The sequence below is a fragment of the Oncorhynchus mykiss genome, chromosome 14 (assembly GCF_013265735.2).
Source record: "Oncorhynchus mykiss isolate Arlee chromosome 14, USDA_OmykA_1.1, whole genome shotgun sequence".
Lineage (NCBI taxonomy): Eukaryota > Metazoa > Chordata > Actinopteri > Salmoniformes > Salmonidae > Oncorhynchus > Oncorhynchus mykiss.
Window position 1 is genome coordinate 32,315,814 of NC_048578.1, and position 27,981 is coordinate 32,343,794.

General features: G+C 45.2%; 2 protein-coding genes across 6 annotated transcripts in view; both read left to right on the forward strand.

Annotated features, from left to right (window-relative positions):
• Nucleotides 1-8,796, forward strand: part of frmpd3 (FERM and PDZ domain containing 3) — a 159,713-nt gene extending 150,917 nt beyond the window's left edge. For both annotated transcript variants that reach the window (XM_036943326.1, XM_036943327.1), the window contains 2 exons: nucleotides 1,261-2,229; nucleotides 3,599-8,796. In XM_036943326.1, coding sequence (XP_036799221.1) covers nucleotides 1,261-2,229; nucleotides 3,599-6,468 — 3,839 coding nt within the window. In that variant the 3' untranslated portion in view covers nucleotides 6,469-8,796. The remainder of the gene's footprint in view (nucleotides 1-1,260; nucleotides 2,230-3,598) is intronic.
• Nucleotides 8,797-17,265: 8,469 nt separating this feature from the next.
• On the forward strand, nucleotides 17,266-26,721 carry LOC110489146 (ribose-phosphate pyrophosphokinase 1). 4 transcript variants are annotated; one of them, XM_021561748.2, is made up of 8 exons: nucleotides 17,266-17,395; nucleotides 17,491-17,664; nucleotides 18,193-18,382; nucleotides 19,119-19,217; nucleotides 22,189-22,313; nucleotides 22,684-22,857; nucleotides 23,175-23,334; nucleotides 23,706-26,721. In XM_021561748.2, the coding sequence occupies exons 2-8, from the start codon at nucleotides 17,543-17,545 to the stop codon at nucleotides 23,796-23,798; spliced, it is 963 nt and encodes a 320-aa protein (XP_021417423.1). In that variant the 5' UTR covers nucleotides 17,266-17,395; nucleotides 17,491-17,542; the 3' UTR covers nucleotides 23,799-26,721. The 4 variants fall into 4 exon arrangements, with proteins under 4 accessions (XP_021417423.1, XP_021417422.1, XP_021417425.1 ...); XM_021561747.2 differs by having other exon boundaries at nucleotides 17,350-17,664; XM_021561750.2 differs by having other exon boundaries at nucleotides 17,350-17,664; nucleotides 18,193-18,376.
• The last annotated feature ends 1,260 nt before the right edge of the window (nucleotides 26,722-27,981 follow it).

The following is a 27,981-nucleotide window of genomic DNA, read 5'->3' on the forward strand; positions in this document are numbered from 1 at the left end:
AACAGCCCCAGACCATTATTCCTCCTCCACCAAACTTTACAGTTGGCACTATGCATTGGGGCAGGTAGCGTTCTCCTGGCACCGCCAAACGCAGATTAGTTGGTCGGACCGCCAGAAAACACGCTTCCACTGCTCCAGAGTCCAATGGTGACGAGCTTTACACCACTCCAGACGATGCTTGGCATTGCTTCAGCTTTCGGCGGTCCCGCTCTGTGAGCTTGTGTAGCCTACCACTTCGCGGCTGAACTGTTGTTGCTCCTAGATGTTTCCACTTCACAATAACAGCACTTACAGTTGACCGGGGCAGCTCTAGCAGGGATGAAATTTGATGAACTGACTTGTTGTAAAGGTGACATCCTATGACGGTGCCACATTGAATGTCACTGAGCTCTTCAGTAAGACTATTCTACTGCCAACATTTGTCTATGGAGATTGCATGGCTGTGTGCTCAATGTTATACACCTGTCAGCAATGGGTGTGGCTAAAATAGCTGAATCCACTCATTTGAAGGGGGTGTCCACATACTTTTGTATACATGGTGTTTCTGTAGGTCTATTTTTTTGGGAAGTGTTACAGAGAATCCATTATTATTAGCTTTAGATAAAACTGAAAGTATTTTTCATTTAAGGTTAAAATCATTTCCATACTGTTTGCTTTGCCTACATTTTGTAACAATAAAACTCAACATACAAACTCAGCATTCAAACTTAGCATCCAATGCCCCCATTGACTGCATATCAGTTTGCATCTCAAGGATTCCATTTACAGGTTTTTGTGTGTGTCTGCAAGTGTGAGGCATTGCATGTAAACCATTATACTGCAACCAACTCTGCTCAATCCAACTGGACTGACACCTGCTTCTCCATAATGCATCTGTGCATCCGGACCTAAACCATATCAACAGCTCCTCCCATCTCCATCCTGAGGTCTCATCTTCATTGGACTATTCTCTCCCTCCATGCACAGGGTAACATTTCAGGGGTTTTGCCTTGCTTTTATCTCTGTAATCAAGTATACATGTAATATTCAAACAGCTCTGTTTCCATCTGCTGTGGTGGTGTGCCTGCATGAGAGGAAGGCCGCTACGTCCCATAACATCCCACCAGACTTACCTCAAACCTCCAACTCCAGTCTCCAGCATTCATCACTGAAAAACATCCACCAGCCTTCTCCTCTATTTTCCCATAAGGACCCACTCCATCCTCCCATGCGATTCCTCACCTCTCAGCCTCTCAATTGCTCTGACAATTCTGTCCTCAGATTACAGAGGTTCCCACCACGCCCACCCACGCTCTGGCGTCACAGCGGTGCCCAGTGGAGACCGACGAGGGGATGAGAGGGAAAGATCCCATACGAGGGACCCAGGTTCCCAGTCTCAGAAGTCAGCGACCGCCCCACTGCCCGCAGAGTCCCAACACCTGGGTCTATGCCACGTCCATCTCCGGGAGCCACAACAGCTGCAGGAGCTCCAAATGCAAGCAGAACCCGAGCTCGACATCAACGAGAACTTAATTTCCCAAGAGGTACCAGAGCGGCCCAGTGCCAAGTCTGACCCAATCCCACGGAGCACGGAGACGATCGGCGAGAGGCCAGAGAGCCCCGTCCAGGAGAGCTCAGTGGTCTTCAGGAGCAGAGCCCAAACCATGGGGCAGTCCCAGCGAGCTACACGGTTCTTCTGTGACTCCTGTAAGGCCAGGTTGAGAGCAGAGGGAGTGGTTGTGGCCTTAAACGGTGGAAGCAGCGGCAACTCGTCGAAGCACTGCTCCAGCGCCTGTGCCTCTCGTGATGGTGGTGCAGTAGACCTCATGGCCCTGCCTCCGCCGGGGAACGAAGAGGAAGAGGAAGAAGAGGTGGAGGAAGTAGGAAGAAAGCTGCAGCCTCCTCCGTCGGCCATTGCTGACCCTCCGCCTGGCTTCAGGGACAACAGCTCGGACGAAGACGACTCCAAGAGAGGACGGAAGTCTCAACCAAACCCAAACTCCGTCCCCAGTCCAAGCACTACAACTGGGGCAACTGCAGGCAAGAGCTCTGCTAAGGCTTCTGCCAAGGAAGTGGTACCAGCTCCAGAGGATGTCCCGGTGACGTTGATAGACAACGTGGCCACCAGGACAGTACGGGACCATGCCCAGGAGCTGGATGATGCTCTGGTGTCCACTCTGCAGGCACTGGAGGCCCTAGCTGCATCAGAGGATTTCCCCCATCACCCCCAACAGCCAGCTCAGACCACAGGTCAACATGCCGAGTCATGCTACAAGGGCTATTTCTAGTGCTAATTGTTAATTTTAGGGCTCAGTGACTACTAAGGGCACTTTGAAATGTTTTTATACACTTGGTGTACAGAATATTAGGAACACAATCCTAATATTGAGTTGCACCCCCTTTTCCCCTCAGAACAGCCTCAGTTCGTCGAGGAATGAACTCTACAAGGTGTAGAAAGCGTTCCACAGTGATGCTGGCCCATGTTGACTCCAATGCTTCCCAACGTTGTGTCAAATTGGCTAGATGTCCTTTGGGTGGTGAACCATTCTTGATACACACGGGAAACTGTTGAGCATGAAAAATCCAGCAGCTTTGCAGTTCTTGACACACTCAAACCGGTGCACCTGGCACCTACTACCATACCCTGTTCAAAGGCACTTGAATCTTTTGTTCATCCTCTGAATGATGCACATACACTATCCATGTCTATCCATGTGTGTAGGCCGTCATTGTAAATAAGCATTTGTTATTAACTGACTTGCCTAGTTAAATAAAGGTTAAATTAAAAATATATTGAAAAAATATCTCAATTGTCTCCTCCCCTTCATCTACAATGATTTGAGTGGATTTAACAAGTGACATCAATAAGGGATCATAGTTTTCACCTGGTCAGTCTATGTCATGGAAAGAGCAGGTGTTCCTAATGGTTTGTACACTTCAGTGTAGATGAAGGGGAGGAGACAGGTTAAAGAAGGATTTTTATGCCTTGAGACAATTGAGGCATGGACTCTGTATGTGTATTATTCAGAGGGTGAATGGGGAATACAAAATATTTAAGTGCCTTTGAACAGGGTATGGTAATAGGTGCTAAGCGCGCATATATGAGTCTGTCAAAAATTGCAATGTTGCTGGGTTTTTCACACTCAACAGTTTCCTGTGGGAACAACTGTGGGAAACAGTGGAGTCAACATCCCTGTGGAACACTTTCAAACACCTGGTAGAGTCCACGCCCCGATGAATTGAGCCTGGCTTGATAGCATAATTCAAGTTCAAAGCTTTAGCATCCCAAAACAGGGACAAAAAGACTAAGTTTTGACGTGTTGTTTTACAGAACACTGCTTGACACTGAACAAAGTCTCTTGTGCTGTATATTTTGATAGTGAGAGAAACACAAGTGTTCCCTCAGTCTTGATTAAAATTCAGTTTGATGCAAAACAATGTTTTACTCACAGACGATTAGCAGAGCTTTAAAAGAAAAATCCCTTGATGAGTTAGTACTTAGAAACAGTATATTTGATGTGCCATCTTTGCACAATCAATGACTGCTTTCCACCTGTCTGTGATATTTCATGTCTTCCTCGGGACCCTGATAGTGTCTTGTGTTTCCTTCTTTCCGTAGGGTTGATCGTGTTGGCGGCCATTACGCCTGAGTCCTCGTTGGACTCAGGGCACGAGACCAACTCCTCAGAGCTGACAGATGTCTCAGAGATGGTGTCGGCCATGAAGCAGCACCAGAACCAGGCCTACCTGCTGGCCCACCATATCAACAAGGAGCGTATCTTCAGTCGCAGGGACTTCCCCTTGGCCATACCAGGCTGCACCACCCAGACTATAGAGGGTGGTGCGTTCTCCATGGGTCAGATCCGCGGCAGCTGCCCCTCGAAGCCAGTGACCCTCAGTAAGACTGTTCCCCTAAAGCTCAGCCCTGCTAAGGAGACTGCCAGTCCAGGTCTCAGCTCAGTGAAGCAGGGGAGTAACGTTACCCAAGACCCATCGCAGAGTGAACCAAGTGAAGGCAAGAAGGCAAAACCAGAGTCTACAAAAGCGTGCACGCAAGACCGCCCTGCAAAGTCACCTGAGGAGCTGAAAGTGTCCGATCCAGGCCAGGCACCCAAGGTCGGCAAGGATCAAAGGTCACCCTGTTCTGCTGTGGGAAAACTAAGCCCCAATCTCTCTGCAGGGATCAAGGGGAAGAAGTCTGCGCCTCTGAGTCCGGACCCTACCAACAAAGCCTTACCTATTCTCTTGGCTGTAGACAGAACTGCCTCCGCAAAGATTTGCCCCACAAACATGTGCCAAGATGCCGAGACTGCCTCTAGTGAGACCATCAAGCCTTCAAGCTCTAATGACCTCCTGCCAGTTGATGGCCTATTCTGCACGTGCCCAGTGAGAGAACCCGGGCCACAGCTAAGACCGAAGGATCCACAATCCCAGAAGGTGGTGGTGTTCCATTCCTCTTCCCCAACAGACGATGAGCGTCTTCGGGCCAAAGGCCTCCAACTGGCTAGCAGCAAAGAGATTGCAGCGAGAGCAGCAGGAGGAGCAGGAGCAGACCCTGTCTTGGTCAAGCCCAGCCCCCAGGTTCCAACAAAGTACTCCCAGTCCCCACACATACCTGTGAAAGCTGAGAGGAAGGAAGCAGCAGAGGCCAAGGCAGAGAGGTCCCAGGGTAAAGCTCAAGCTGAGCCACAGAAATGCCCCTCGAAGACATTATCTCTCCTGGGAGACTCCACACACCCTACCTGCTCTGTGGACAAGGTCTCCACTTTTCCATCTGCCGACAGCAAGAAGCAGGGTGGTGGTAAAGGGAAGGCCCAGCGTAGCGCCCCCTTCCTCAGTATCAAGAACCTCCTATCAGCCACGTTCCCAGCTCGGATTCGTCGGGAGACTGACGAGCGCAGAGCCCAGCTCCAGAAGGTCCGGCAGTACGAGTTAGAGTTCCTGGAAGAACTTCTGAAGCCCAAGTCATCCGGGGGAGAGTACCTACCCCAGGGGTCCTCGCCAGTCCCCTCAGGCACCCCCTGTGCTTGCCAGCTCCGTACAAGTCCTGTGCTAAAAGCCCCTGGCATCTCCCGAGAGCAACGCCGCAGCTGCGACTGCAAGAGGATGTGCAGAGGGATCCGACTGCCTGATACACCGGTCGGCTCAACTGCGGAGCCACAGCAGCATAGAGGCAGAGAGAGATCCCTCTCCAAGACCCCTCCAGCGACCTCCAAAACCCCTCACTCCCAGGGAGATCAAAGGAGACCTCAGACCTTAGAGATCAAAACCACCCGAATCCGCTCGACCAGTCTGGAGTCACGGGAACCCAGGGGGGAGCAGGCTTCCTGCTTGCCCACCTGCACCTCTCGCACACCAGACTGCATGGGCGCTCCGCAGTACAAGAAGCTCCAGAGGCGGTATAGCATCGGGGAGGTGGACAACGCTGAAGGCACGCCACTGTACGCCGAGGTCAAACCCAAAGCCAAGAGCCTGGAGAAGGAGATGGAGCGAGTGAGGGCCACAGGACTGAGGCTTCCAACGCCCGTGGAGCCTGTTCACAATCAAACTCAAACTCACACGGCTGCTGCAGCGGCGAAGGGGAAGAAAGGAGTGTTCTTCGTCCAGGGAGAAGAGCTCCTGCGGGAGAGCAAAGAGGGGGCGCCGACTGAGATGCTGCTGGGGCTGCCTAGCGAGGACAGTGACGACAGGGAGAAGTGCTGCTCCTTCTGTTTCTGCTACAGGAAATGTGAGGAGGCGGACGAGAGCAGTGAGAAAGAAGAGCTTTCCTACTCCATCCCCCTCCAGGTCCTGCCTGGGATGCAGCTGGACTCTCAGACCTTGCCCGTCATCAGCAAAACCCTCCAGGTTCTCCACGCGGAGGGCTGCAGTGGGGAGGAGGAAGAAATAGAGGAAGAGGAAGAAGAAGAGGAACCGCAGACACAGGAGATTGACCTCCGGGCCTGCGGGACTCTGGAGGGTAGCCTGGCGAGGGTCCAGTCCCTGCAAGGGCAAACGTTCAGCCTGCCGGACGGTTTCCTCAATGCCCAGCTGGATGCTAATGAGCTGCTAGCCATCCTGCGACAGTGCGCTAACGTTCCCCAGGTGGATAACGAATCACGCCTCCAGCCATCCCGGATCGCCGAGTACAAACAGGAGCTGGCGGTGCGCTTCAAGGAGTTCAGGGCGGCGTGCAGACGGGTGGCGAGCGTCGAGAAGAGCCCCACGCGCATGCTGAGCGTTGTTACGGCCAGCTTCCTGGTCCTCTGCGAACTGACTCAGACCTTCATCAAGCTGGTTAGAGGGGTGCGTTCAGAGGCCCAAAGGCTGCAGCTGCTGCGGAAGGTTGAAGAGGTTGCTATCAATTACACTTTGCTGTTGCGTGCAGCCGAGGATGCTATGGGCCACTCCAGTAGTCTGCCTAACAAGAGCGTGAGTCCCCTAGTTACTACAACCACCACTAACATGGGCTCCCTCTCTCGCCCAATGAAAACCCTGCCCGCCCAGTAGAGACAAAGTTGGGGGAAGTTAGTGAATAATTATTTATGACAGTTGGGAGTGTGGGTGGCTGGGACCACACTCTCAACGTCCATTAGTTATTTATTGTTTACAGGACATGCAATGATCCATCCATCACAATGCAACTGCTCCATGATATGTTACCAGGGGCTGTGGCAGTTGCAGAGTGGCCCTGTAGTGTTCTAGCATAAAAGACAAACGCTTGGGCACCACTGTACAAAAGGTGTATGCACCTACACCCCTGAAACGCTGGGTGAAAAACAGGGCTAACCACTCCTCCATGTCAACTCTCACATTTCAAAGGTCCTTCTCATTATTTTCTATGTATATTTGAGTTGTATCTTTTTAGCAAAGTATACCATTTTGTGGAGAATAAATATAATGAAAATAATATCTAAAATGAATTTGAGTATAACAAATATAAAGAGTAATACACCTATAATAAATCTTAAGACATTTTAATGTGCTCTGGGCAAAAATACCACAGAGAATGTCAAAGTAGCGAATTCTGTGAATTAGGTAGTCCAAAGCCTGGGTTAGTAGTTGACGTGTTTGTTTGTTACATTTCTAACTGTTGTCACAGAAGGAGTTATGTTGGTCATCGGAGAGTATCATGACATGCACCTCAACAATATCACATTCACAATGTTGAAAATGGTACCTCTGCGAGATTGTAAAATCCACACATTTGAATTGGGTTGCTATAAAACAGACATGGGGCCCATTTACTCACCTGTAGAATAACACCACAGGTTGGGGCAGATGTAGCAGAAACGCTAACTCACTAGCGGCTAACCAATCAGCTGAGTAGGATCAATGTTCTTCATGAAGGAAGGCAGCCCCGCTCTACTGTATAAATTGTAGTAAACCTCACATTGCTGTCTTGGTTTGAGACACACACACACACACACAGTACACACACTCTCACACGCTCTCACACACAACGATCACAATCCACATTAAATCTGCACCTCGCCTCTTGTAAACGAGATGAGGTAAATGGGAGATCCACTTTAGCAAACTTAGCCTTAGACTTTTGCACAACCTTCAGCATTTGCTCCTGCTCACACATGATCTAAGTTCATGTTTTGTTTACATTCAGCCTACTGAACATTGAGCTAGAAAACAAACGTCACATCATACACCTTCAGTTTTATAAACTATTTCATCTTATAAGAGATTCAAGTTGCTATATTCTTCTCTAAAATCATTTTACAGGATTTTGTGTCACAAACAATTCAATGGGTTTATACTTTTTGCTCTCTATGTGCTGTTGTCCATTGTGCAATACAGGAGATATATATATAAATCACACAATACAGGAGATATATATAAATCACACACACAAAGTAGTTTTCTATGTATTTTAATAAAACTGACACCTGTGTTTTCTGTCTGAAAACGGCTTTCTGTCTCATCCTGTTGTCAAACCACGGAGATCAAAGCAGCCTATTGCTAACCGAAACCGAAACTGAAACTATTCAGACTCTGACATTAGGGTATTATTCATGCCATGTGTTTTCTTTCACTGCACTAGTGTCTCGCATGCTTCCCCAATTCTACATTTCTTCTTGAAGATACAAGAAGTAGAACGGTCAAGATACCAATGGTGGTCGCAGATTCAGTGTTACTACTAGTTTTATTCAAGTGAGAAAGAAAGAATATACATCCACAAAAATATGAGGAAGCTACTTACTGCAGTAATGTTTTGCAATGGGAATTCTTGACGCGGAGTTGTATTATGTAAATATTGTAAAACGGTTGGAATATTTGTGAGCCAGGAAAACACTTTTAGATTATCCCACTAACTGACAATGTGAAGATTGGTTCCAAATTCTTCACTGTTTTGTAAAAAAAAAAATAGAAAACATGTCTGTATCGTATAATGTTATGTAGTTATGTTCCATAGAAAACTAATAGCAAAAACGTATATTTTAAGACTATATAATGAGTATAAAGCATGGGACATGTTTATTTTTATAAAAACGAAATATTTACAGTATCAAACGGCATTCTCTCATCATGACCACCTGGAAATGTTTTCAAACATTTTGTTTTTGACATAATGTTAATATGGAAAATTTTTGTGTGGTTGTCATTGTTGAGTTGCATTGTTGCCAAACTGTGAATATGTCTCTGTTCCATAACATAATGGACCAATGTTCCATGGCCTATTCCATTGTGTTTGTTGGCACTTATTTATTTACTTTTATTTATTTGTCAATAATCTTGTCTTCACTGTGTTCTTCTGTCTGTACAACGTTTCTCATGTTTTAAGAGCAATAAAATTATAATCCTCGGTTTAGAAATGCACATTTACATTTGGTGTAGATTCAAATGTTTGTTTGTTACACTCAAGTTATTTGGGCCTCATCTGACATTCACTTCAAAATGAATATAAATAGACCTCCTTGAGATGTCCTTCTCCTTACTGAGCGTTGGGTAGAAGTAGCCTATCCTTCTCCTTATTGAGCATTGGGCAGAAGTAGCCTATCCTTCTCCTTACTGAGCATTGGGCAGAAGTAGCCTATCCTTCTCCTTACTGAGCATTGGGTAGAAGTAGCCTATCCTTCTCCTTATTGAGCATTGGGCAGAAGTAGCCTATCCTTCTCCTTACTGAGCGTTGGGCAGAAGTAGCCTATCCTTCTCCTTACTGAGCATCGGGCAGAAGTAGCCTATCCTGCTCCTTACTGAGCATTGGGCAGAAGTAGCCTATCCTTCTCCTTACTGAGCATTGGGCAGAAGTAGCCTATCCTTCTCCTTACTGAGCATTGGGCAGAAGTAGCCTATCCTTCTCCTTACTGAGCATTGGGCAGAAGTAGCCTATCCTTCTCCTCTTACTGAGCATTGGGCAGAAGTAGCCTATCCTTCTCCTTACTGAGCATTGGGCAGAAGTAGCCTATCCTTCTCCTTACTGAGCATTGGGCAGAAGTAGCCTATCCTTCTCCTTACTGAGCATTGGGCAGAAGTAGCCTATCCTTCTCCTTACTGAGCATTGGGCAGAAGTAGCCTATCCTTCTCCTCTTACTGAGCATTGGGCAGAAGTAGCCTATCCTTCTCCTTACTGAGCATTGGGCAGAAGTAGCCTATCCTTCTCCTTACTGAGCATTGGGCAGAAGTAGCCTATCCTTCTCCTTACTGAGCATTGGGCAGAAGTAGCCTATCCTTCTCCTTACTGAGCGTTGGGCAGAAGTAGCCTATCCTTCTCCTCTTACTGAGCATTGGGCAGAAGTAGCCTATCCTTCTCCTTACTGAGCATTGGGCAGAAGTAGCCTATCCTTCTCCTTACTGAGCATCGGGCAGAAGTAGCCTATCCTTCTCCTTACTGAGCATTGGGTAGAAGTAGCCTATCCTTCTCCTTACTGAGCATTGGGCAGAAGTAGCCTATCCTTCTCCTTACTGAGCATTGGGCAGAAGTAGCCTATCCTTCTCCTTACTGAGCATTGGGCAGAAGTAGCCTATCCTTCTCCTTACTGAGCATCGGGCAGAAGTAGCCTATCCTTCTCCTTACTGAGCATTGGGTAGAAGTAGCCTATCCTTCTCCTTACTGAGCATTGGGCAGAAGTAGCCTATCCTTCTCCTTACTGAGCATTGGGCAGAAGTAGCCTATCCTTCTCCTTACTGAGCATTGGGTAGAAGTAGCCTATCCTTCTCCTTACTGAGCATTGGGCAGAAGTAGCCTATCCTTCTCCTTACTGAGTATTGGGCAGAAGTAGCCTATCCTTCTCCTCTTACTGAGCATTGGGTAGAAGTAGCCTATCCTTCTCCTTACTGAGCATTGGGTAGAAGTAGCCTATCCTTCTCCTTATTGAGCATTGGGCAGAAGTAGCCTATCCTTCTCCTTACTGAGCGTTGGGCAGAAGTAGCCTATCCTTCTCCTTACTGAGCATCGGGCAGAAGTAGCCTATCCTGCTCCTTACTGAGCATTGGGCAGAAGTAGCCTATCCTTCTCCTTACTGAGCATTGGGCAGAAGTAGCCTATCCTTCTCCTTACTGAGCATTGGGCAGAAGTAGCCTATCCTTCTCCTTACTGAGCATTGGGCAGAAGTAGCCTATCCTTCTCCTCTTACTGAGCATTGGGCAGAAGTAGCCTATCCTTCTCCTTACTGAGCATTGGGCAGAAGTAGCCTATCCTTCTCCTTACTGAGCATTGGGCAGAAGTAGCCTATCCTTCTCCTTACTGAGCATTGGGCAGAAGTAGCCTATCCTTCTCCTTACTGAGCATTGGGCAGAAGTAGCCTATCCTTCTCCTCTTACTGAGCATTGGGCAGAAGTAGCCTATCCTTCTCCTTACTGAGCATTGGGCAGAAGTAGCCTATCCTTCTCCTTACTGAGCATTGGGCAGAAGTAGCCTATCCTTCTCCTTACTGAGCATTGGGCAGAAGTAGCCTATCCTTCTCCTTACTGAGCGTTGGGCAGAAGTAGCCTATCCTTCTCCTCTTACTGAGCATTGGGCAGAAGTAGCCTATCCTTCTCCTTACTGAGCATTGGGCAGAAGTAGCCTATCCTTCTCCTTACTGAGCATCGGGCAGAAGTAGCCTATCCTTCTCCTTACTGAGCATTGGGTAGAAGTAGCCTATCCTTCTCCTTACTGAGCATTGGGCAGAAGTAGCCTATCCTTCTCCTTACTGAGCATTGGGCAGAAGTAGCCTATCCTTCTCCTTACTGAGCATTGGGCAGAAGTAGCCTATCCTTCTCCTTACTGAGCATTGGGCAGAAGTAGCCTATCCTTCTCCTTACTGAGCATTGGGCAGAAGTAGCCTATCCTTCTCCTTACTGAGCATTGGGTAGAAGTAGCCTATCCTTCTCCTTACTGAGCATTGGGCAGAAGTAGCCTATCCTTCTCCTTACTGAGTATTGGGCAGAAGTAGCCTATCCTTCTCCTCTTACTGAGCATTGGGTAGAAGTAGCCTATCCTTCTCCTTACTGAGCATTGGGTAGAAGTAGCCTATCCTTCTCCTCTTACTGAGCATTGGGTAGAAGTAGCCTATCCTTCTCCTTACTGAGCATCGGGCAGAAGTAGCCTATCCTTCTCCTTACTGAGCATTGGGCAGAAGTAGCCTATCCTTCTCCTTACTGAGTATTGGGCAGAAGTAGCCTATCCTTCTCCTTACTGAGCGTTGGGCAGAAGTAGCCTATCCTTCTCCTTACTGAGCATCGGGCAGAAGTAGCCTATCCTTCTCCTTACTGAGCATCGGGCAGAAGTAGCCTATCCTTCTCCTTACTGAGCATCGGGCAGAAGTAGCCTATCCTTCTCCTTACTGAGCAATGGGCAGAAGTAGCCTATCCTTCTCCTTACTGAGCATTGGGCAGAAGTAGCCTATCCTTCTCCTCTTACTGAGCATTGGGCAGAAGTAGCCTATCCTTCTCCTTACTGAGCATCGGGCAGAAGTAGCCTATCCTGCTCCTTACTGAGCATTGGGCAGAAGTAGCCTATCCTTCTCCTTACTGAGCATTGGGCAGAAGTAGCCTATCCTTCTCCTCTTACTGAGCATTGGGTAGAAGTAGCCTATCCTTCTCCTTACTGAGCGTTGGGCAGAAGTAGCCTATCCTTCTCCTCTTACTGAGCATTGGGCAGAAGTAGCCTATCCTTCTCCTTACTGAGCGTTGGGCAGAAGTAGCCTATCCTTCTCCTCTTACTGAGCATTGGGCAGAAGTAGCCTATCCTTCTCCTCTTACTGAGCATTGGGTAGAAGTAGCCTATCCTTCTCCTTACTGAGCATTGGGCAGAAGTAGCCTATCCTTCTCCTCTTACTGAGCATTGGGCAGAAGTAGCCTATCCTGCTCCTTACTGAGCATTGGGCAGAAGTAGCCTATCCTTCTCCTCTTACTGAGCATTGGGCAGAAGTAGCCTATCCTGCTCCTTACTGAGCATTGGGCAGAAGTAGCCTATCCTGCTCCTTACTGAGCATTGGGCAGAAGTAGCCTATCCTTCTCCTTACTGAGCATTGGGCAGAAGTAGCCTATCCTTCTCCTTACTGAGTATTGGGCAGAAGTAGCCTATCCTTCTCCTTACTGAGCATTGGGCAGAAGTAGCCTATCCTTCTCCTCTTACTGAGCATTGGGTAGAAGTAGCCTATCCTTCTCCTTACTGAGCATTGGGTAGAAGTAGCCTATCCTTCTCCTCTTACTGAGCATTGGGTAGAAGTAGCCTATCCTTCTCCTTACTGAGCATCGGGCAGAAGTAGCCTATCCTTCTCCTTACTGAGTATTGGGCAGAAGTAGCCTATCCTTCTCCTTACTGAGCGTTGGGCAGAAGTAGCCTATCCTTCTCCTTACTGAGCGTTGGGCAGAAGTAGCCTATCCTTCTCCTTACTGAGCATCGGGCAGAAGTAGCCTATCCTTCTCCTTACTGAGCATCGGGCAGAAGTAGCCTATCCTTCTCCTTACTGAGCATCGGGCAGAAGTAGCCTATCCTTCTCCTTACTGAGCATTGGGCAGAAGTAGCCTATCCTTCTCCTTACTGAGCATTGGGCAGAAGTAGCCTATCCTTCTACAAATCCACGTTGTCCTACTCCAAACTTCTGGCCTAGATTACTGCGGCCTCTATTGTCGGTCAGCAATCAGAGAGAATGTTAATTAGTCATTTAAGCACATCACTTCAAAACCTTGAAGGCTATTTTATGTCAACACAAACTTCACTCTTGTTGCCAACACATTACTGCAGAGAACATGGCATAATATGAACCATGTAAACATTAAACTCCTCCGCATAGGCTGCTGTTCAGCCATAATCAGGATATTTTCGACAAAACTTTACTTGCCGATACTTTCTTCGTTCTGGATTCGGGAAAATATTGTCTCTTATAAACGTCTGTGTGCAGTTGCAGGTGGTACTGCAAAAAAAAAAAAACGGAGAATGTTCTGAAAAATATTAAATACACTTTTTATATCGAGTGAAAAATGCTTCTTGCATCTTCTCAGATTTTTGGAGTACCACCTGCAACTGCACACAAACATTTATGAGACACGTTTCTTCCGAATTGAGAACAAAGAAAGTATTGCCAAGTAAAGGTTGTTGAAACAGTCCTACTGGTGCTTTGCACTAGCTACAACTAGCTAAGTACTCTTAAGGAGCATGCGGTTACTCCTCAAGGTCAAAGGACCTAATATGTTACTGAACTGACATGCTGTCCACCTAATCAAAGGATCAGATAATAAACTAGAGCTAGCTAGCACTGCAGTGCATTCATTTGGTGAGCAGTCGACTCAAAAACAGAGAGAAAGATGATAGTTGAACAGTTTTGTACAAATGTATTTATTTATTTAAAGCATGGGAGTGTGAGAGAGGGCTAGCTATATATATATATATATATATATATATATATATATATATATAAAAAATGTTCACTTTCAATTTGCTAGCGATTGCAGCTAGCTAGTCTACTCAGACGCCAGGCTCAAACAGAGGGATGCTTTGTTACTTAGCTGGCTATGGATATGCAACACTGGAACTCTTCCAAGTTGAGGTAAGCTTTAGGTTTTATACATTTATTGCCACAGGGGCCTGCCGGTGTAACTACTAAACTGCTTGCTGTTCACAATTGCTTGATTGTAGAGGGTTTACTAACGTGTTAGTTCTAGTAGCTATGTTGACTAGCTATGACGTTAGCTAGTACTTTTAACGATGTAGGCTGGGTGTGGCAGTTAGTGTTTATGATATGAAGGTTTGGCTTGGAAAGGTTTTTTCACCTGGTCAGAGACAGCTGATGTGTTGTGCGCTGAAGTCCACAAGTCAAGGGAAATGGTGAGAGGAGGAGAGTGCGTGGATGCGAGAAGGAATTCTACAATGAGAAAAATGATCATGCTGTGTGTATGTGTCTGCTATGAAAGTCTACTGTGTTTGTGTGTGACCAGGGGTGTATTCATTCCGCTGATTCTGTTGAAAAACCTTTCTTAAACGGAAGCAAATGTAACAAATCAAAAAAATGGATAAACATACTTCAATTTGTCGAATAGAAGCTCTCGTTTGCAACTTTTTACTAATGATTACATCCTAGATCAGCTAGATGCAGGCAAGAGAGTGCAAGGCGATATTGAATGTGTCACTGTCTGTCACCTCATCTTAAACATCACCTACCACCACTGCTGTCTACTGTTTTAACCAGGCCTTATCACAGTTGCAGCTGACAGTATTTTTCAGTGACAACACGTTTCTGGCGGCCTTCAAACACACAGGTGTTCAGTGGGATGCTAGATAGCTACTTAGCGCAGGTGGTCCCTCTGTTGCTGTAACATGTAGATATGGCCGTTTGGGAAAACTAAACCTATAAAAGTGTATCAATTTAACCTTTAGTTTATTATTATTATTTTTTCTCCCTGATTTGAAAGAAAAGGTCCTTACGCGTGTTAATGTTCAGACCAGGTGTCGGGGCAAAACTCCCCCATTCAGAAGACGCCTTCATCCAAAGACTCTTATGTGTATAATGGGACTCAGTCATGACCAAGGGATAGCTACACTAGTCGCATTCGCATATCACATTACAATATGTAGCTAGCATAACAAGCAATAAACCAACCTATTCAGGGTAATTGTAAACCTAAATTGAAAACTTATTAACAGCACATTCATTACCTTTAATCAATAGATTGTCATATAAGGATGAAAGGAACACAATTTTTTATTTATACCTTTAGGCAAGTCAGTTAAGAACAAATTCTTATTTTCAATGACGGCCTAGGAACAGAATGACAGATTTGTACCTTGTCAGCTCAGGGATTTGATCTTGCAACCTTCCAGTTACTAAGCCAACGCTCTAACCACTAGGCTACCCTGCCGTCCTGACATCTACTTCATTCGGGTTATTTAGCAGTTGTTCTTATGCATAGAGACATTTCCAGTTTTCTTCATTAGTATACTGTACTGATGGATTGTTCATGAAATAACATATTTTTTTTAACGTCTCTTTTCGGTGAACATCGGGAATCGCCGAATCAAATATGTGAAAGAGACGTTAATTTGGCTCCCTGATTTGCATACTGTTACTGTTATTGCTTTTTGAGCACCGTACATCGATTATCAGACACAAAAACATTATCTGAAGATGGTAATCCTCAGTGCCGGAAGGATATAGTGAGGAGAGACTCATTCTGGTCCAGGCTCCTTTTCTCAGTGTGTTTATTATAAATGCTTTCAGGTCTAATAATTTGGTCAGGTTAAAGTATATTTGAACTCACACATCACTATCTGACATGCAGGTAGGCAAAGTGTTAGGCTTCAAATTAGAGATGGACAATTTGTTGATGGGTTTTCAATATCTAAGCCTTATGGTACAAAGAGCTGTTTGGGAGCCAAATGAATAGCTATTTTAGGTGAACTGAGTCAAATGATCGGGATCACAGAAAATACTCGGACTGCCGATCACCAGTATTCTGGTTTGTCACAGGGCTTGTGCATTCAACTAAGTATACTGATCAACAAGATAAATGCAACATGCAACAATTTCAATGATATATTACTGAGTTACAGTTCATATAAGGAATTCAGTCAATTTCTAATAAATTCATTGGTCCTTAATCTACGGATTTCACATGACTGGGCATAGACCCACCCACTTGGGAGCCATGCGCAGCCAATCAAAATGAGTTTTCCCCCACAAAAGGCCTTTATTACAGACAGAAATACTCCTCTGTTTCATCAGCTGTCCAGGTGGCTGGTCTCAGACGATCCCGCAGGTGAAGAAGCTGTATGTGGAGGTCCTGGGCTGGCGTGGTTACACGTGGTCTGCAGTTGTGAGGCCGGTTGGACGTAATTCTATAAAATGACATTGGTAGAGAATGGTAGAGAAATAAACTTTTAATTTTCTGGAAACAGCTCTGGTGGACATTCCTGCAATCCGCATGCCAATTGCACGCTCCCTCAAAACTTGAGACATCTGTGGCATTGTGTTTTTTGTCCCCAGCACAGTGTAATGATCATGCTGTTTAATCCGCCTGTTACTATGCCACACCTGTCAGATGGATGGATTATTTTGGCAAAGGAGAAATGCTCACTAACAGGGATGTAAACAAATTTGTGAACAAAATTTGAGAGAAATAAGTTTTTTGTGCTTATCTGGGATCTTTTATTTCAGATCATGAAACATGGGACCAACACTTTACATGTTGCATTAATATTTTTGTTCAGTATATGTATATAGGTATGAAGGATGTCATCGTCATGTGAAGTGGGCGGTGTATTGTTGATGCCACCAGGGACAAGAGGCCAACCAGTGATATATGTTTCAGTAAGGTTGGCTTCTTAGCATTCATTACAATGAATGTCAAACATACTGCAGAAATAGAATGTAAATCACGGAACATAGATGTTGTGGTGGCAGCTGCAGAGAAGTGTTTGGGTGTACGAGATTTGACTTCAGAAGAGTTACAGGGTGTTTTGATTGGTGGTGTCCCGTCCTCCCAAGCCATTGGCATGGTGGTGCTGGCTGGGCTGGGCTGGCTGGGTTGCGCTGGGCTGGCTGGGCTGGGCTGGGCTGGGCTGGCTGGGCTGGGCTGGGCTGGCTGGGCTGGCTGGGCTGGACTGGGCTGGGCTGGCTGGGCTGGGCTGGGCTGGCTGGGCTGGCTGGGCTGGGCTGGGCTGGCTGGGCTGGGCTGGCTGGGCTGGGCTGGCTGGGCTAGGCTGGCTGGGCTGGGCTGGCTGGGCTGGGCTGGGCTGGACTGGGCTGGGCTGGCTGGCTGGAGGAGCAGATAGGGTCAAAGTAGTGGAATGGGGTAGTGGATTTTTAAACAGTGAAGGGTTAGTTGGAAGGTTTGTTTGTTGTTCCTTTTCCCATTTTGTATCACGAAGTTTAATGGATCTATATTATAGCCCAGTTGGTGGCGGTAATGCAATATATTGGATGCCAACCTCCGTTTAACCCCAAAGAAGAAGAAGACCAGGAAAAGGCGCATGCGTGAAGAAGGGAACGATGGTGGACAGGTAGGCAACACATCAAGCTTGATGATATCTATCGACTAGCGATCGATTTCCAACAGTTCACTAGAACTAATAGATCGTATATCACTTATTTGCAGCTACTAGCATTGTAGCTAGCTTCCGTAGAACGAAGCCCTGGAACATACAAAAATGCCGAACATTAAGATATTCAGCGGTAGCTCGCATCGGGAACTGTCTCACAAAATTGCTGACCGTCTTGGGATGGAACTCGGGAAGGTTGTCACCAAGAAATTCAGCAATCAAGAAACATGGTCAGTGTAAACTTTTTAATGTATAGAAAGCTGATCTGTTTAAATCTTATGTTCGAGAAATATGTTAAATAAACGTTATGTTTAGCGTGCTGCTTTTGATGCTGCCTCGCAAAGGTGCTTGGAACTTGTAGTTTAAGTCACGCATAACTGGAGTTTATTTTGGCGCTCAGTTTGTTGCGTATTGGGCGAACTTCTCTTCCCCATACATTTCAACTCATTTCTGAATATTGGGAGAGCTGACAACCCCTACAGGCGAGCAAAAGTGAAACAATTGTTTATTGTAACTTCTTGTGTAACACTGATGCATCAAGCTGTATACTTCTCATTCTGTGCTGTTCTTTGCTCATACAGTAATTATCACTGCATTTAGCCTACTGTGAAATATTATCTTGTCACTGCACTTAAAAGTCCCCTAGCCCTAAACACCTGTAGGCTGTGTTTTCAATGTGTCATGATGAATATCCCTCACCATTAGTGCTGTGTTAGCAGAGAGTGTTGTTTACCCCATCCTCCCCTGGGCCATAACAGTGTTGAGATCGGGGAGAGTGTCCGTGGAGAGGATGTCTACATTGTACAGAGCGGCTGTGGGGAGATCAATGATAATCTGATGGAGCTGCTGATTATGATCAATGCGTGTAAGATCGCCTCGGCCTCCCGGGTCACAGCCGTCATCCCCTGCTTCCCCTACGCACGGCAGGACAAGAAGGACAAGGTGGGGGTGAGGGACAGACATCTAGTTACTCTACTGTCACACCGCCGACCGTTATACCGCATCACCAGAGTTGGGTTCAATTAGTCAATTCAGAAATTAAACCAAATTCCAATTCCAAATGTTTTTAATTCAAAAGCATTGGAATTTCAATGTACTTCCTGAATTGAAATTGAATTGACCCCAACCCTGGCATTACACCCCATCAATGTCCAGTGTGATCTTACCACTCATGTTGCTGTCACTGACTGTGTGGACGGACTCCAGCAGGCAGTCACAGCAGATGGATGGGACTGGGAGCATGCCTGGGTTTTGTTTTGATTTCTCCACTGATTTAAGTTAAGCAGTGAGCAGTGAACAGTGAGCAGTGAGCAGTGAACAGTCATTGTGTCTTCTGTTTGTATTGTTACCGTCACCTGCCTGCCTCCATTCCTTCCATGGTTTATATCAGTGCATGTCCTTGTCCTCCCAATATAATGTATTGCATGTACTATGTATCTGCCAAAAGTATACTGTTATTAACTTTTTGTACAGTATCACTTTTCTTGGGCTTCTTGAAGGAGCTGAGTAGTTTGATATCGACTTTGAGTTGTACACGTAACTGTAGTTTAGAATAGCCTATCAGCTGCCCCTTGTGGCTTTGGGAAGGAAATGTAATACGGACCCATTTTTAAGATGGAAGACGCCACTCATATCATGTGATGTGAGTAGAACAAATGAGGTGTGTGTGTGTGTTTCCTTGCAGAGTCGAGCGCCCATCTCAGCCAAGCTGGTGGCTAACATGCTGTCTGTGTCTGGGGCTGATCACATCATCACTATGGACCTCCACGCCTCACAGATCCAGGTTAGGAGTAGGGAGGACACTGGGGTCTGGCAGTAGAGGTCGGGAGGACACTGGGGTTTGGCAGTAGAGGAGGGAGGACACTGAGGTCTGGCAGTAGAGGAGGGAGGACACTGAGGTCTGGCAGTAGAGGAGGGAGGACACTGAGGTCTGGCAGTAGAGGAGGGAGGACACTGGGGTCTGGCAGTAGAGGAGGGAGGACACTGGGGTCTGGCAGTAGAGGTCGACTGATTATGATTTTTCAATGCCGATACCGATTATTGGAGGACCAAAAAAGATTGCCGATACCGATTAATCAACCGATTTTAAAATAAAAACATAAATGTATTTGTAATAATGACAATTACAACAATACTGAATGAACACTTATTTTAACTTAATATAATACATCAATAAAATCAATTTAGCCTCAAATAAATAATGAAACATGTTCAATTTGGTTTAAATAATGCAAAAACAAAGTGTTGGAGAAGAAAGTAAAAGTGCAATATGTGCCATGTAAGAAAGCAAATGTTTCAGTTCTTTGCTCAGAACATGAGAACATATGAAAGCTGGTGGTTCCTTTTAAAATGAGTCTTCAATATTCCAAGTTTAGAAGTTTTAGGTTGAGGTTATTATAGGACTATTTCTCTCTATACGATTTGTATTTCATATACCTTTGACTATTGGATGTTCTTATAGGCACTTTAGTTTTGCCAGTGTAACAGTATAGCTTCCATCCCTCTCCTCGCTCCTCCCTGGGCTCGAACCAGCAACACAACGACAACAGCCAACATCGAAGCAGCGTTACCCATGCAGAGCAAGGGGAACAACTACTCCAAGTCTCAGAGCGAGTGACGTCTGAAACGCTATTAGCGCGCACCCCGCTAACTAGCCAGGCATTTCACTTCGGTTACACCAGCCTCATCTCGGGAGTTGATAGGCTTGAAGTCATAAACAGTGCAATGCTTGAAGCACAGCGATGAGCTGCTGGCAAAACGCACAAAAGTGCTGTTTGAATGAATGCTTACGAGCCTGCTGGTGCCTACCATCGCTCAGTCAGACTGCTCTACCAAATCATAGACTTAATTATAACATAATAACACACAGAAATACGAGCCTTTGGTCATTAATATGGTCGAATCCAGAAACTATCATCTCGAAAACAAAACGTTTATTCTTTCAGTGAAATATGGAACCGTTCTGTATTTTATCTAACGGGTGGCATCCATAAGTCTAAATATTCCTGTTACATTGCACAACCTTCAATGTTATGTCATAATTACGTAAAATTCTGGCAAATTAGTTCGCAACGAGCCAGGCGGCCCAAACTGTTACATATACACTGACTCTGCGTGCAATGAACGCAAGAGAAATGACACAATTTCACCTGGTTAATATTGCCTGCTAACCTGGGTTTCTTTTAGCTAAATATGCAGGTTTAAAAATATATACTTCTGTGTATTTATTTTAAGAAAGGCATTGGTGTTTATGGTTAGGTACACGTTGGAGCAACGACAGTTCTTTTTCGCGAATGCCACTGCATCGATTATATGCAACACAGGACACGCTAGATAAACTAGTAACATCATCAACCATGTGTAGTTAGCTAGTGATTAGGATTTATTGATTGTTTTTTTATGAGAAAAGTTTAATGCTAGCTAGCAACTTACCTTGGCTTCTACTGCATTTGTGTAACAGGACGGCTCCTCGTCAGGCAGGTGGTTAGAGCGTTGGACTAGTTAACTGTAAGGTTGCAAGATTGAATCCCTGAGCTGACAATGTAAAAATCTGTCGTTCTGCCCCTGAATTGGGCAGTTAACCCACTGTTCCTAGGCCGTCATGGAAAATAAGAATGTGTTCTTAACTGACTTGCCTAGTTAAATAAAGGTGTATTAAAAGAAAAACAATTGGCTAAATCGGCGTCCAAAAATACAGATTTCCGATTGTTATGAAAACTTGAAATCGCCCCTAATTAATCAGTCGACATCTAGTCAGGAGGAGGGAGGACACTGGGGTCTGGCAGTAGAGGACAGGAGGAGGGAGGACACTGGGGTCTGGCAGTAGAGGAGGGAGGACACTGGGGTCTGGCAGTATAGGAGGGAGGACACTGGGGTCTGGCAGTAGAGGAGGGAGGACACTGGGGTCTGGCAGTAGAGGTCAGGAGGACACTGGGGTCTAGCAGTAGAGGACATGAGGAGGGAGGACACTGGGGTCTGGCAGTAGAGGACATGAGGAGGGAGGACACTGGGGTCTGGCAGCAGAGGACATGAGGAGGGAGGACACTGGGGTCTGGCAGTAGAGGACATGAGGAGGGAGGACACTGGGGTCTGGCAGTAGAGGACATGAGGAGGGAGGACACTGGGGTCTGGCAGTAGAGGACATGAGGAGGGAGGACACTGGGGTCTGGCAGTAGAGGACATGAGGAGGGAGGACACTGGGGTCTGGCAGTAGAGGACATGAGGAGGGAGGACACTGGGGTCTGGCAGTAGAGGACATGAGGAGGGAGGACACTGGGGTCTGGCAGTAGAGGACATGAGGAGGGAGGACACTGGGGTCTGGCAGTAGAGGACATGAGGAGGGAGGACACTGGGGTCTGGCAGTAGAGGACATGAGGGAGGACACTGGGGTCTGGCAGTAGAGGACTTGAGGAGGGAGGACACTGGGGTCTGGCAGTAGAGGACTTGAGGAGGGAGGACACTGGGGTCTGGCAGTAGAGGACTTGAGGAGGGAGGACACTGGGGTATGGCAGTAGAGGACATGAGGAGGGAGGACACTGGTGTCTGGTAGTAGAGAAACCAAACAGCCAGACTATAGTGATGTAAATTCTTCTTTTGCTCCCTCCAATCCAACAGACGACACAATCAGCAAACACATGGAGTTCTATAGGGGTTAAGTGACTGGCTCAAGGGCACAATGGTGAGATGGTTCCTGGGATGTGAAACCGCTAGATGGCAGCCTCTGACTCCTGTCTGTGTGTGTCTGGTATCTCCAGGGTTTCTTCGACATCCCGGTGGATAACCTGTATGCTGAGCCTGCTGTACTGAAGTGGATCAAGGAGAACATCGCAGAGTGGAAGACCTGCACTATCGTCTCTCCAGACGCAGGGGGAGCCAAGAGGTGAGGCAGGACAGAGTAGTCAGAAAGCTTTCGGTCTGAGGGCTTTTAATCAAATTTCTTATTTTGGCCAATCAGAGAAAGATGGAGAGAGGGTGTGGGGGGGGGAGAGAGAGGATGCTTGGTAAATATGGGAACCACTGTGTGCATGCTAGACTACTGCTTCAAGAACATCACCTCTCTCTTACGGGTTTTTACCTTGCAGCCACGTCTTTCTTTAACTCTGCTTTATCTGTGGTGAAATTAACTTTAGATTCACACGTTCGTGTGTAACTGCTGCTTCACACTAACACATCTTCATACGATAACAGTGGACCAACTGTTGTGCCTCTGTGACTTGGTCTTCCTCTTAACACTGTGTTCTGTGTGACAGAGTGACGTCCATAGCGGACAGGCTCAATGTGGACTTTGCTCTGATCCACAAAGAGAGAAAGAAGGCCAATGAGGTGGATCGCATGGTGCTGGTCGGGGACGTCACGGACCGGGTGGCCATCTTGGTGGATGACATGGCAGACACCTGTGGTACTATCTGTCACGCGGCCGACAAGTAAGTAAAGTCTCACCTTCTGACCTTGACTAACCTTAACACGTATCTATGCCCAGGCAATGGGTGTCTGGGCTGAATCTTAACCACACAAAAACAAACATTGATTATGATCCTGTACATTCAAATGGATCTCTGATTTGATGTCAAGACATTCTTATTACAGAGCTGTGGAAATACCAACCACTATTTCACATTTCACTTCTCCTTCATCCAAATGAGAGTCCTTGTAGCAAAAATCAGTGTATTCAAACAGGTAAATGTTGAAGGTGCTATAGTCGTACAGTTTTCTTAAGGAGATACTGTCCCTCCACCCTCAGGCTGATCTCAGCTGGTGCTACCAAGGTGTATGCCATCCTGACCCACGGTATCTTCTCTGGCCCGGCCATCTCCCGCATCAACAACGCCTGCTTCGAGGCCGTGGTCGTCACCAACACTATCCCTCAGGAGGAGAAGATGAAGACCTGTCCTAAGATACAGGTCAGAGGTCACAGCACTGTCCTTAGATCCAGGTCAGGTGGTATATTACTGTCCTAAGATACAGGTCAGGGGTCAGAGGTTATATCAGGGTCATTCACCTTAACATAAGTAGACTGTCATATTGTCCAATAATGTTACGGTGATTTAAGCTGAAGTTCTATTGTTGCTACTGTGATGTTTAACAACTAAGACAACGGCAAATAGTTTGAATAATCATATCACCTAAAAGGTTTGTGCTAAGATAATTAAAATAGTTCACTCTATAAATGAGGGAGCACACTTTCTGTTTATCAACGGTAAATAGCCTGACATGTTTCCGGATGTTTCCTGAACGTAGTTTATGTGTTATTAACCATCTGTTTCTCCTCTAGGTGATTGACATCTCTATGATCTTGGCAGAGGCCATCCGCAGGACCCACAACGGAGAATCTGTCTCCTACCTCTTCAGCCACGTTCCCTTGTAACATCACACAACAGAACATTCAGAACAGACACAGCCATATCTCATGCAGAATAGGGACTTTGGGGAACAGATATGATTGTCTTTCAGGTAGACTAAGGAAAGCAGAGTAGGCTCTTCATTTCTATGCCCAGTATTCTGTAATGTTTCTCATCACTGAATAGAATCCAGCCCTACTATTCTGTTACACCAGAAAGAGGAGGAGCGGGAATGTCCTATACAAACACCAGTGTTGGGCTCGATTCCATTTCAATTCCAGTCAATTCAAGAAGTATACAGACGAGAGGTCGACCGATTATGATTTTTCAACGCCGATACCGATTATTGGAGGACAAAAAAGCAGATAATCGGCCGATTTTATTAGGAAAAAAATGTTTTATGTATCTATATATCATACACACACATTTTTTTTGTAATAATGACAATTGCAACAATACTGAATGAACAATGAACACTTATTTTAACTTGATACATAAATACACACACACACAGCTCTGAAGTGACAATGATACTGAAGAGTCTGCTTAGGAGACAAATACTCTCAGCTGTTTGAATAAAAATAGAGTTTAAGTTACCTGTGATGAATGTTGAAAACAAAAACTAATTTCTATATGGAGGAAATCCTATTTTAATAATGGACATGGTAAGAATTGACAACCAAAGTGCGAGTCATAATTCCCATAACACCTAGCAAAATCTGAAAAGAAGCAGTTCCTTCATTTAATCCATAGGATATTTTTAGATTCACTTAAAATAAGGTCTGTTTCGTGTAGGCTTACACCACGTTGCCAATTTTATAACTGTGTAGATATCCATAGGACAAAGTAACTCTGATCAATATTGGCTAAATATAAGCGAAGATCATTTTTTTTGTAGAGTGGATTTCTGAAAATATGTTGACAAACGTTATCCTAGTGAGATTTACACAGGTGTCAACGCCGAGGCGGTTTAAGTCTGTACGAAACACAGACCTTATTTGAAGTAGATGAAGACATTCTCTATGGAAGACATGAACGGTAAAATAACGAAGGAACCCCTTTCAAGTTCAGCCGCAAGTTATTATAGGAATTATAACGCGTCGACTATTTCTCTCTAAACCATATACCTTTGACTAATCTGGAAACTATCACCTCAAAAACAAAACGTTCCCCCGTTCCGTATTTTATCTAACGGGTGGCATCCATGAGTCTAAATATTCCTGTTACATTGCACAACCTTCAATGTTGTCATAATTACGTAAAATTCTGTCAATTTAGTTCGCAAAGAACCATGCGGCCCAAACTGTTGCATATACACTGACTCTGCGTGCAATGAACGCAAGAGAAATGACACAATTTCACCTGGTTAATATTGCCTGCTAACCTGGATTTCTTTTAGCTAAATATGCAGGTTTAAAAATATATACTTCTGTGTATTGATTTTAAGAAAGGCATTGGTGTTTATGGTTAAATACACATTGGAGCAACGACAGTCATTGTTTTTTTTATAAGATAAGTTTAATTCTAGCTAGCAATTTACCTTAGCTTACTGCATTCGCTAACAGGCGGGCTCTTCGTGGAGTGCAATGTAATCAGGTGTTAGAGCATTGGACTAGTTAACTGTAAGGTTGCAAGATTGGATCGCCCGAGCTGACAAGGTTAAAAATCTGTCGTTCTGCCTCCTAGGCCGTCATTGAAAATAAGAATGTGTTCTTAACGGTCTTGCCTAGTTAAATAAAGGTGTAAAAAAAAAAAATCGGAAAATCGGCGTCCCAAAATACAGAATCCGCCCCCCGATTTATCGGCCATTCCGATTAATCGGTCGACCTCTAATACTGACATTGAAGATAATTGGAATCAGGAAAATGTGGAATTGGATTTGGAATTAGGTTTACTTTCTGAATTGAGGTTTAAATTGAATTGACCCCAACTGGGAGAAACTCCCCCATTTATATTAGCATCGCTCTGCTGCTATTGCTAACTAACCACATAGTAATTAGGATTAATGTTTATTAATAATGATGACATGTTCATTTTGAGTCCCTCTCTCACCCGTAAACAGTGTTTGCATCCCAAATGGAACCTTTTTCCTACATAGTGAACTTCTTTTGACTTGTGCCCTATGGGCCCTGGTCAAAAGCAGTGCACTGCATGGGGAATAGGGTGCCATATGGGACATGTCTATCAGGGACAAAAGAGGTCAGTGTTGATTATTTATTGTGAGTGGGTGAACTCACCTAAAGCCAACAGTTGTTCATAATAATGCTGTTACAATACTTCTGTTACAAAAAGAGGGCGAGAGACAGTTGGATGCTGACTGACTTCAGGTATTTTATTATTTTGTTTTTCTTTTTGGTTCGGTTGAAAGATGAGACTCATAATGTGTTAAGTGAATGAGTTATAGTTGACAGTGCCACTGATGTTCATCTGGGTGATTCATAAGTCTTTTTAAAGGGGCAATCTAGGATTGGTACTTCTAATTTCTGGACATAATGGTAAATAGCCCACTGATTCTTGAAGATTTTAACTTATAAATGCCTCCTCCATGATCTGCATCCCTAGCTCTGTCTAGGAATTTGAGAATGGGTACATAACTCCAACCTCATCCCTCACCTGTTGACCTAAACAAGTATGGGGGGGGGGGGGGGCTTTTCTAATTGCAGATTGCCCTTCTTAAGACTATTGGGAATCGTTCTTTCAGTGGGTGCAGAGGAGGCAGGTTTTGGTCTTCGATGTTGCCGTCTAGAAGCTGTTGGTTTTTAGCTCTGCAGGATGGAGCTTCCTAGAAAAGTATCTTCTATTTTTATTTACTTAATTTCTTTCAATAACATTTGTATAATAAACTCTCGAAAGAGTGGTATCTGTCTGACTTTAAAGTTTCATGTATAGTTGAAGTTGTACGTTTACATACTCTTAGGTTGGAGTCATTAAAACACATTTTTCAACCACTCCACACATTTCTTGTTAACAAACTGTTGTTTTGGCAAGTCGGTTAGGACATCTACTTTGTGCATGACACAAGTCATTTTTGCAGACAGATTATTTCACTTATAATTCACTGTATCACAATTCCAGTGGGTCAGAAGTTTGTAAAATTCCAGAAAATGTCATGGCTTTAGAAGCTTCTGATAGGCTTATTGACATCATTTGAGTCAATTGGAGGTGTACCTGTGGATGTATATCAAGACCTACCTTCAAACTCAGTACCTATTTGCTTGACATCTTGGGAAAATCAAAAGAAATCAGCCAAGACCTCAGAAAAAGAATTGTAGACCTCCACGAGTCTGGTTCATCCTTGGGAGCAATTTCCAAACGCCTGAAGGTACACGTTCATTTGTACAAACAATAGTTTGCAAATATAAACAACATGGGACCACGCAGCCATCATACCGCTCAGGAAGGAGATGCGTTCTGTCTCCTAGAGATGAACGTACTTTGGTACGAAAAGTGCAAATCAATCCCAGAACAACAGCAAAGGACCTTGTGGAGATGCTGGAGGAAACGGGTACAAAATTATCTATATCCACAGTAAACAAGTCCTATATCGACATTACCTGAAAGGCTGCTCAAGGAGGAAGCCACTGGTCCAAAACCGCCATAAAAAAAGCCAGACTACGGTTTGCAACTGCACATGGGGACAAGATCATACTTTTTGGAGAAAAGCAAGCCGAAGAACACCATCCCAACCGTAAAGCACGGGGGTGGCAGCATCATGTTGTGGGTGTGCTTTGCTGCAGGAGGAACTGGTGCACGTCACAAAATAGATGGCATCATGAGGAAGGAGATGATGTGGATACATTGAAGCAACATCTCAAGACATCAGTCAGGAAGTTAAAGCTTGGTTGCAAGTGGGTCTTCCAAATGGACAATGACCCAAAGCACACTTCCAAAGTTGTGGTAAAATGGCTTAAGGACAACAAAGTCAAGGTATTGGAGTGGCCATCTGTTATGAATTTTATATATAATGACTAAATGATGTATACATTTAATGTAATGATAGGACTATATCTAACAGAATTCTACCCTGCCTCTGTATAATGATGAAGAATGTTTGTCCGTAAGAAAGAGGAACAGACAAGGAACTGTGGCAGACAGCTTGTGACCACTGTGAAACTGATAACAGGGAAGGAGGTCTCCCCACCTGGAGAGGGGAGAAACCGTTGGGCTTGCAGTAGATTGTGTAACATGTTGCAGGATGTGATAAGCATT

What these genes read in the sequence shown, in the direction of transcription:
- LOC110489146 (XM_021561748.2), top strand. Translation starts at nt 17,543, where the DNA reads ATGCCGAACATTAAGATATTCAGCGGTAGCTCGCATCGGGAACTGTCT. An exon ending in ACAAGAAGGACAAGGTGGGG is followed by an intron (nt 18,383 to 19,118) that starts GTGAGGGACAGA and finishes GTTTCCTTGCAG; the next exon opens with AGTCGAGCGCCCATCTCAGC. An exon ending in ATCTGTCACGCGGCCGACAA is followed by an intron (nt 22,858 to 23,174) that starts GTAAGTAAAGTC and finishes CTCCACCCTCAG; the next exon opens with GCTGATCTCAGCTGGTGCTA.